Source organism: Filicampus tigris, chromosome 1 (genome assembly GCF_054856515.1).
Source record: "Filicampus tigris isolate MCC_2025a chromosome 1, RoL_Ftig_1.0, whole genome shotgun sequence".
Taxonomy (NCBI): domain Eukaryota; kingdom Metazoa; phylum Chordata; class Actinopteri; order Syngnathiformes; family Syngnathidae; genus Filicampus; species Filicampus tigris.
In genome coordinates, this window is record NC_141217.1 from 24602058 (window position 1) to 24612350 (window position 10293).

General features: G+C 41.2%; 1 protein-coding gene and 1 long non-coding RNA gene across 3 annotated transcripts in view; one reads left to right on the forward strand and one right to left on the reverse strand.

The window, feature by feature from the left end:
- Positions 1 to 261: 261 nt before the first annotated feature.
- Positions 262 to 10293, forward strand: part of znf341 (zinc finger protein 341) — an 11740-nt gene continuing 1708 nt past the window's right edge. The window contains exons 1-15 of one of the 2 annotated variants that reach the window (XM_086028675.1): positions 262 to 416; positions 921 to 1031; positions 2348 to 2538; positions 3488 to 3637; positions 3724 to 4008; positions 5005 to 5188; positions 6122 to 6212; positions 6491 to 6581; positions 6764 to 6938; positions 7210 to 7442; positions 7669 to 7877; positions 8594 to 8690; positions 9089 to 9221; positions 9941 to 10052; positions 10153 to 10223. In XM_086028675.1, the coding sequence (XP_085884801.1) occupies positions 263 to 416; positions 921 to 1031; positions 2348 to 2538; positions 3488 to 3637; positions 3724 to 4008; positions 5005 to 5188; positions 6122 to 6212; positions 6491 to 6581; positions 6764 to 6938; positions 7210 to 7442; positions 7669 to 7877; positions 8594 to 8690; positions 9089 to 9221; positions 9941 to 10052; positions 10153 to 10223 (2287 nt within the window). In that variant the 5' untranslated portion in view covers position 262. Of the gene's footprint in view, positions 417 to 920; positions 1032 to 2347; positions 2539 to 3487; positions 3638 to 3723; positions 4009 to 5004; positions 5189 to 6118; positions 6213 to 6490; positions 6582 to 6763; positions 6939 to 7209; positions 7443 to 7668; positions 7878 to 8593; positions 8691 to 9088; positions 9222 to 9940; positions 10053 to 10152; positions 10224 to 10293 lie in introns of both variants that reach the window. The other variant, XM_086028667.1, reaches the window with a different exon arrangement.
- On the reverse strand, positions 3251 to 6325 carry LOC147153361 (uncharacterized). The gene is made up of 3 exons (XR_015086538.1): positions 6297 to 6325; positions 6051 to 6225; positions 3251 to 4000 (listed from the first exon to the last, which is right to left on the reverse strand). It is a non-coding gene; the product is annotated as an uncharacterized LOC147153361 (long non-coding RNA).

Genomic DNA, 10293 nt, shown 5'->3' on the forward strand with positions numbered 1-10293 from the left:
CAATCGCAGATTTGTCGATACAAAGCCGCATTTAAATGTCACCCAGTGGCATAATTTTACACTTTGACCATCGTAAACCGACACGAATGTATGCTTTTAAAAATAAATAATACATGTCCAAGTTTACTTTGCATTTACGCCTTCATTTGTATATTTTCGGTTTCATTTTCGAAAATGAAAAGAATAAATGGATGTGTTTCAGTCACGACAATGTTTCATGTATTACTGCGGTGTTACTTAAATTAATGTGTCGAAAGGTCACATGCTTGAAGTTGTCCCTAACATCAGTTCTTGTACTTTGCTACATATTGACAGCTGTGGGGGCGCGTTCAATCCAACAGACTGCACTAGTCAAATGCCGATCGCCCAATTGAGGAACTGCAAGATGGCGCAGGCTATATTTGAGGTACTTGAAGGTAAGAATAATTTGTTAAGAGACATGTGAATACAACCTAAAGGGCTCTGTTGTGCATATTTAATCAATGTGATTTGTTGGCACAATTCTATAATGTATTACACAACACACAATGTAATCTTTGGCTGTGGTTTATGTCACAACACCACGTAGAATCGAGTGCGAAAATAAGATCTAGTAAACGCGTAAATTGAATGCTGGATGAGTTGCTTCCACTAAATGAGATTTTAAACAGTAAATGATAAATTACGTGCAGCTCTGTAGGTCTACTTAGTTCCTCGTGGGGTTTTATTATCATGCCCATGCTTTAGTCATCGCATTATTTGTAGTATAACATTATAAACAATGCACAATGCTCACATGAAGGCATACACACATCTGATTGGCTTGATTTAAAATTACACGTCACGCCTGGTGGTGAAGTAGATAGTCGTTCTCAAGACTTATTTTTAGATGATGCCCCAATGCATGCAATCAAACAACCTAGTTTGATTTTCCTCTGCAGGCATGGACAATCAGACAGTACTGGCGGTCCAGTCACTGCTGGAGGGTCAAGGAGGTGTTCCTGATCCGAACAACCAAAACGTCTCTGGGACGCCAGCTATCCAATCTCTGGGTTTGTGAAAGACAAAGCAGGCCCTCTGTATTCCAATGAATTTGCCTTCCTTAAGGCAGTGATTCCCAATCTGTGCATCACGGAAAATTGGTGTTCCTACGATATTTTACTTACTATTATTTCTTTACTGCAAATAATGTGTTTGTCTACCTATGCCAGTGACTAATAAAGACAAGAACAATTAAATGTTCTTTAACTAGATCAGTGATTCTCAAGCAGTGTGCACATGAGTGTGCTGTGGCCCGTGAGAGATCATCAGGTGTGCCGCGCAAAATTATCCAGTGTCAATTATTTAGACAAATATATATTCTTTTCTGTTATTTTATGTCAATTTATGTATGCCAAGCACGAATAGCAATAGGCAAAACAATGAAATGTTCTTCGACTAGTGGTAAACGTAGGCTACATAATTTTTATATTTGTGCTTGCACGACGTGTAAGTGACTAGCACATCCGCACACAGTTCTGAGTCCTGTGTGTAGTTAGTTTGCATGTCCTCCCCGTGCTTTTGTGGTTTTTTAATCTCTATAACCTGTTACATTCTGTACATTTCACTTGTGTGTAATTAGCAGACTAGTGGTTGGCACACCTGCCTCACAGCTCTGTGGTTCTTCACACATTCCAGAAACAAGCATGATAGGTTCATTAAAGTATTTAAATTGCCCTTTGGCATAGTAAGCGCGAATGCTTTTTTGACTGTATATGCCCTGTGATTGGCTGACAACCATAACAGGGTGTGCCCCACCTCTTGAGGATAAGTGCCATAGAACAGCGATTCTCAACCAGTGTGCCGTGGCACATTAGTGTGCTGTGAAAGATCATCAGGTGTGTGGCGGGAAATTGTCCAATGTCAATAATTTTGACGACAAATATATATATTTCCTAATAAAAAACAGTTTTGTTAATTTATTTATGCCAACCATGTATAGTAACAGGCAAAACAATAATACTTTCTTCCACTAGATGACAGAAGGTACATAATCACCCTGTATAGCCACTAGAATGTACAGTTAATCTGTGTGTTCACTTGTTTACAATTTAAAAAACAATTTTGTTTGGTGGTGCGAGATTTTTCTCATGTAAAATATGTGCCTTAGTGAAAAAAGGTTGGGGAAACTTTGCTTTAGTTCAATAAATGTGAACTGTCCCTTTTCTTCATGTGTTCTGCGATTGTCTGCCGACCAGTGCTGTTGGAATAGGCTCCAGCTCCACTGTGACCCTAATAAGCTTAGCACTATAGAAAATGGATGGATGGATAGTGGCATATATACAATTTCTCTGCCTCACTGTACACTCACTTTGTTTTTCCCCCACAGACGACGAAGATGTGTTCTTGTGCGGCAAGTGTAAGAAGCAGTTTAATTCCCTGCCAGCCTTCATGTCACACAAACGGGAGCAGTGCCAGTCGAGTGCCCCCTCCCTGTCCACTGTGTCCTTGGCCTCCACCAATGCCTACACACCGGTTCCCTCCATCACTTCAGGACCTCAAAGTAATGCCAACAGGCAGGTGAGGGGACAGTGTGAATTAAGATAGATATACACTGTACAGTACAAATTACTTCAGTAGCACAAAAGTGCAACTTTTTATCAGAACATTTCAACTTTTCATAACTACAATAGTATTATTTTAATTTAATTACTTTATTTTTATTTTTATTTTTTTTAAATTTTATTCTGACATAATTCATTCTGGCAAAGTTATTTTTCCCCTAAAATGATTCTCATTTTAAAGCTTCTTGTAGTATTTTGATATCTTATTATTTTTTTGTTATTGTAATGTATTGTTAATGTCTCCCAAAGATACAACGTCAGACGTTAGTTTAGTCAACTCCTTTTTATTATTACAACACGGCTACTGTGGGCCATAGTCGACGCCAACTACGGAGCAACAAGCATTCCATCATGTCCCCTCTTCCTCCCGTCTGCTCACACCCCTCCTATCCAGCGAGTCACGTGATCCATTCAGAAAACTCAGAAACAACTCAGTAAAACACAAACGTCAAGACGACAACACAGATAACCCAATTTGTTAACAGTATTTCAGTTTTTTTTTTATAGCCTAGCCTATGTGCACAAGCTGATGAAGCCTCTCGGATGAGAGGTGAAACATCTTCTAAGACAACCAGAACATTCCAGTTCCGATCGATTCAGTGGTCTGGGAATGTAATGACCTGGATGAATGAGAATATTCACCGGCACATCACAGAATGAAAGCAAGATGGTGATACAATTTTTTTTATTTAGGAAAAAGCAGGAGTAAACAATAATATTTTTAAGACAGATTAAAATCTACTGACAGCAGATGTCAGGTATCCAGGGAGTAGAAACAGAATGCTGCTTCACTTTATTTAGTTAATGAAAGCCTCCCTGGTGGAGCTACTGTATTTCTGAACTCTATCACACAGAACAAAAAAAAAAAAAGTTGTCTGCCGTGTGTTTTTGTGTTTATCCTACAGGTGTCCACCTACATCACAGTCCCACCGTCCCCTCTAACACACACTCTGGTCCAAGGCAACGTGCTGGTCAGTGATGACATTCTTATGTCTGCCATGTCAGCTTTCACCTCCATTGATCAGCCAATGACCGCCATGCAGACGCCCGTACAGGTAACACAGCACAACGAGTTAATTTACATCCCATTGTACTAAAATGGAACTGTTTCACTTCAACTCTTTCATTGTTTGTCTTCCAGAGCAACCCAAGCATGCATACAACTGGTGTATCATATCTTCAGCACCAGCACCACCATCATCATCATCATCACCAACAGCAGCCCTCGCACACACTTCCTCCGAGCCAGACGCCAGCCCACCCGCTGCCAGCAGGACAACCCGGCCAGCAGCCTCTCGCCGCTTCGCATGTCCCCGCCAGCCACGGCAACTCGGTAGTTCAGGTCTACAGCACACTGCCCCACATGGTTGGGGGCGGTAATGCAGAGATTCATGCACTGAATCTGCATCCATTCCATCCTGTACAAGTGAGTGGAGAACAATGGTGTTAAAAGTGTTCGGTGTGTTCATGTGGGCTGACTGTACACTGCTAAATCCAGCCTCGTATAGCGAAAAATAGTCAAGTAATTGATGCTACCCTCCTAAAAATACTTACAGTTGCCTATAATAATAGGTTAAGCCATAAATATACCACAAACTATGATACCAAAACGGGTAAATATAATTTCAAACTCATTTTAAAAAATTTCCGCAAAAATAGCTGTCTTAAAGTTTTGGTTGACTTCCACTTTAGAGATGACTTTTGTTTTATTTTTTATTGAACCAGAAGTACGCATGTACATACAAGTGGCGAAGACTCTCTTGTGACTTCTTCCACGAACAACCCAGGCTACACTGAGCTTTTACCCGACATACAAAGCTTGTCTTTCAATCGAGATCATTTCAACATAATTCCTTGGCAACAGGATACTAATTTCCTAATAGGGGTAGGGTTGTGGCATCTTACGATGATTCATAAAGAGCACAAAACGGTGACTATGTTTTTCATCAAATAGCTGGGAAGACTTTCCAAAGAAAAACACAGAATAGATACATTCTTGAATACAACTATGCTGCAGATTACTGTCATCCAGTACAAGAGCCTTAACAAAAAGGTTCACTTTTGTGCAGCTAATCCAAAATATAACAAGCACCACTGCAAGTCATAAGCACAATAGTGAGCATATCATTAAATTAATACTGCTCTGTGTCAGAGGAGTCGAAATTGCCTATCTCTCATAATTTGTCTCCTCCTTTAAATATATCTCAAAGACATATTTTGTCACCAGGCTGACAAAACTAATTCCTAAAATTGTCCCCCTAGACTGAGCTCCTACTGTATACTAAAAATCCAGAAGTTGTTCACGGTGCTCACAGTGATGTTTTTGTGTTACACAAACAAGTGAAGTATAATTTCATTGATAAAGTGTAACAAAGTTTGAGTGAATGATTTGTTGTTGTCATGACACTGTGACATCACATAGGTGCCCAGTCAGTGTGTGGAGAGCCAGTCGTTCACCACGCCTCCCGTCTACTGTCCGGGAAAGCTGGGCATCAAAACAAAGACGTGCAGCATCACCACCAACACAGCGGATTTGGGCGAGTGTGAAAAACTCATTGGCCCCAAACGGCCGAGAAGTAGCAAAAAAAGCTCAGATGGAGTCATAGGTGTGTATGTGTGGCGGGGTGAGAGGGCTAGAATGATCATTTTTAAGTTAATCTATTGTGTTATTTTTCGGGGGGTAACGTATCCTTTCATAAATCATCACCTAAAAGCACTCAAAAAATGTATTTAGAAGTAAGGCTTTTATTATTTAGAGGCATTTTAATACTACTACTTCTATCCATCCATCAGTCCATTTTTTTATACGACCTATTTTAAATGGGGTCCGCGGGTGGACTGGAGCCTGTGCCAGCTGACTTTTGGCAAGAAGTAAGGTAACTTGGATTGATTGCCAGCCAAACAACTAGTACCAAAATAATAATAATAATAATATAAATTTATTTGCTAATTTGTCCAATACTGACAGTGTAGTGGTTCACACGCTTGACATCCATACAGGCAGCTTGGGTGGATTTTTATTTTTTCCTCACATTGTGCTGATCACAGTATATTGAAATATGTTAAATAATGCACAATAATACAGACTAATCTATATTTTATTCTAATTGCATCATCATATATTTGTGTAATTTACTATAGAACATGTTTTTCACATATAGGTCAGGATTGTAGAATCAGCATTTAAAACACCACCATTGTTAATTTGCCAATGATGTCCCCAAAAATCCAATGGTATCAGATGTCAGAGTAAAGGTAATTTTCATTAGCTAGTGGTGCCATCTGCTATTCTGGGGGGAAAGAAGAGTATTTGCGGTGCAGATTTGATTTGTGGATGATGCACCCGGCCCTTATTTGAAGTAAGGTGTCTATTTGAGCAGAGGCCACTTTTTCAGAAATACTCTTTCTACCACTACCACTGATGCTGCTGCAAATAAGACCTGCCATAAGTATGTCATAAAAACTTACCACACTAAGGGGTGAATTATGCAATTCTTAAACTGTGGTTGAAGTTTGCTACTTGTAATTTTCCCCAGCAGAGTCGCTGAAATCCAAAGGGCCAAAGCTGAAGTGTAATTTCTGTGACAAAATCTTCTCCAAAAATTTTGATCTTCAGCAGCACATTAGGAGGTGAGGTTCTCATCTAAAAAGATGTGCTCTTATTACTGTAAAACAGGGGTCTTCAATCCTGTTCGCCGAGGGCCGGTGTCCTACCTGTTTTCTGTCCCTGTGCCTGCTGCAACACACACCTGATTCAAATGATCAGGGTCGTTGGTGAATATCTGTAGCAGGGAGAGATGGAAAACAGGCAGGACACCGGCCCTCGAGGAACAGGATTGAAGACTCCTGCTTTAAAAGATCACCGTCTCACAACTTTGTGCTCCCCCCCTTTTTTTTTTTTTTTGCAGTCATACAGGAGAGAAACCATTTCAGTGTATCGTATGCGGTCGAGCCTTTGCCCAAAAATCCAATGTGAAAAAACACATGCAGACACACAAGGTCCTGAGTTATTTATCAGTACTCTACTACAGTATGTTTTGTCGCAGCATGCAGTGGTGTACAACTGCACTGCATCATACAGCAATCTACATATTTCTGTTATTGTTCACTTCTTTGATGTATGAAAGTAATGCAATCCAACACCAGCTGCGTAGAGATACCAACTGTATCTTGTCATTAAGGTGTGGCCTATGGGCGTGGCCAGCACAGTGTCAAGGCTGCCGATCACCGTAAAGGTTGTGCCGCTGTCAGCCAATGAGGAGGAGGCCAACGGGGATCAGCAACAGCAGCAGTGTGAACAGGAGGAGGCGGACCCCCAGCACCAGGCAACGCAGGAGGACGACGTAGTCCCAATGGGTACATTATAACCGGTTTAATGCAGGCAATCACTTATAATTTGTGTAACCAGAATGTCATTCAGAACTACAGCAAGAGAAATTGATCTCCAGTAGTCATCAGACGTGGCAAAAGTACTCACACTACTGTATTTTCTACAAAGTATGGAGTAGAATGTAAAAATTCAGATACCCGAAAAAGCTACTTAAGTAGAGTAACAAAGTATTTGAACTTCAAGACTTCCATTACTACTTTGGTCATCAATAGCATCAGTAACGTCCATACATGACAGGTTTGGCCACAGAAGCGTCAGGGGAAGCGGAGGAAAGCGTGCCAGAGGCCCAAGCCGATGTGGAGGGCACTTGTGGCGAGTCTGTGACCTCTCAGCCTCAGAACCAAGAGGGTCCAGCTCAGACGAAACAGATTGTGGTGGTTGACAGCTCCTACCAGTGCCAGTTCTGCTCCAACAAATTCAAGACCTACTTCCAGCTCAAATCCCACATGACCCAACACAAGGGAGAGCAGGTGAGCTCGGGGCCAATGATGGGATTCGGAATTTAAACAAAATAATACAGTGAATTCCTGCCTGTTCACAGCTATTCAAATGTATACGTTGTAGTATATTTGCAGTTGAATCTTTTAACAGACAAGTCTATATATTCTTAAAGGGGGCTTCAATTACTCCGTTTTTCAATAAAAGTCAGTGATATGAAATGATCAGATCAATATGTAGTGCCGCTCCCTTTGTCAGGTTTACAAGTGTGTGCTCAAGTCCTGCTCCCAGACCTTCCAGAAATTGGATCACTTCCTGGAGCACATCAGGACTCACCAGGAGCAGCTGACCTACCGCTGTCACCTCTGCAGCAAGGTGTTCCCTTCTCTGTTTGAACTGGGAGTCCACCAGTATTCCCACTGCTTCTGCCCACAGCAGAACACTCGCAAGGAAACCACATTCTACCGGTTAGTGTACCTGTATGAAGGTCATTGTGCCTGTGCGAGTGCCACTGCTCTGTGTGGCCATCCATGAGTCATCCGCCTGTTTCTGGTTCATTCTACCAGTCCATTGCAACACATATACACACTATGGACCTCAACAAATAGGGTTTTGTGTTCATATATGTGGACTTGTCCAACTACAATATTTAATATATCGACCTAAAATTGCCTTTTACGATCAGCAGGTATTCTACTAAGTGAGGGTTCATTTAGTAAATGTAGTTGAATGTCAACAATAATATGTTCTATGCCAGTCCACGAGTCTAAACATGGAATTCTGTTTCACATTGTGTTTGTGGAACATGAGTTAAGCGGCAAAATCCACCCGCTTTCATCCATCTCAGGGGGCTTGATTGGTTGTCACCTGAGCAACTGTGATGTCGTTTTCAGTTGACAGTAAGTGGCAAAATAGCCGCCTCCAGAGATGGATAAAAATGGGTGGACTTAGCTGCTTTTTCACATTCCACAAACACAATAATGTATATCAGAATACCATGTGTAGACTAGTGGGGCCGCATCAACTGTATTATTGTAAAGAAAATTGACTTGACTTCCCTTTTAAGCAGTTACAGTTATAATTGTCATAGAATCACTCAATAGAACCAGTCAAAGGTGACAAATAGTTTAAGCCTTGGAAGTCAGCCTTTCAGAGTGTTTTGGTTTTCTGCTCATATCTCCAGGTGTGTGAAATGTCAAAGCAGATATTCTACCCAAGAGGCTCTGGAGCAACACCTACTGACTGCCTCACACAACTTCCCATGCCCACATTGTCAAAAGGTATCTCGGTATCTCACTCACTCACTCACTCACTCACTCTTACTTCAATTTTAATGTTGCAATATCGCCATTATCATTAAAACCCCAGTGCCACTGGATGGCTATAATTAACTTAGCTATGACATCAGCACAACAAATTCCACCTCTAGACAAATGTTTCCATTAAGGATAGAAATATCTCTTACCTTGCTGACAGTTTCGGCTGTCACTCCAGCCTTCGTAAAAAAGAAGATAAGATGAACGCCACAACGCTTAAAATCTAATATTTGTTGACAAGAGGAGAATGCTGCTCGCTAGGGGGGGGAGAAAGAAAAGTTAGCGAGGAAACTATGCATTACTCACTTGTGGATGCACAAAGTTAGCGAGGAAATGCTCCTTGTGCGTCTTGCGCTCCTCAGGTGTTCCCGTGCGAAAGATACTTCAGACGCCATCTCCCCACTCATGGCGTTGGAGGGAGGTTCAAGTGTCACATCTGCAAGAAGGTCTTCAAGACAGAACACTACCTCAAACTACACACAAGGATTCACTCAGGTGTGTAAGACATTCTAGGTTGGATAGATCACAATCGTGTTTTTGCAGGCACTTGTTATTGGAGAAAATTGATAACTGCCCTTTTCAAGCCACCGGAGGGGGAAAGCAGCATATGTTAGACACACCGACTGGGCTGTTTTGAAATGCAAAACTAGGGGCTAAATGCTGGCTAACATGTCAATGGTCATTTATTAAAGTCAAAGTCAACGCAAACATTTTTTTTCAAAGATCAGTTCTATGCAGGCCCAATAGTTGAAACAAGGCATTCTGATAAATATTGCGTTTGTGGAATAAAGAGTTAATCCACCCGTTTTTATCCATCCCTGGGGGCGGCCATTTTGTAACTTCTGTCGACTGAAAATGACATCACAACTGCTCAGGGCTTAGGAAACGACCAATCGGGGCTCACCTGTTTTCTGAAGCTGAGCTGTCATTGGTCGTTACCGGAGCCCTGAGCAGTGATGTCATTTCCAGTCGACAGAAGTGACAAAATGGCCGCCCCCTGAGACGGCTAAAAGCGGGTGGATTTTGCTGCTAAACTCATATTGCACAAACGTAATATTAATTATATTGCCTCGTTTTAACTAGTGGAGCTGCATAGAACATATTCTTGAAAAAAATATGTTTGGGTTGACTTCCCCTTTAAAGGCTTAAATATGTTTGGGTTGACTTCCTCTTAAAAGGCAAAACTATGATTTAAATGCTACTCCATTTTCCAGGGGAGAAGCCATACAAATGTTCCGTGTGTGAAGCCACTTTCAACAGGAAGGACAAAGTCAAGCGCCACATGCTCATCCATGAACCCTTCAAAAAATACAAGTGTCCTTTCAGGTAAGGGCAAAAGTTGCTAAAATTATGTAAGATTTAAGATAAAAGGTAATGTAAGATTTTTTTTTACTCACTGCCTTCATTTTGCTTTCCTTTCAAATAGGACTCATGTCGGTTGCTCCAAAGAATTCAACAGACCTGACAAGCTAAAGGCACACATTCTCTCACATTCAGGTCAGTAATCTTTCTCGAGTCCATGAATTTGGTTCTACCTGTACTTTGATATGGAATCTTACTGTGTCAA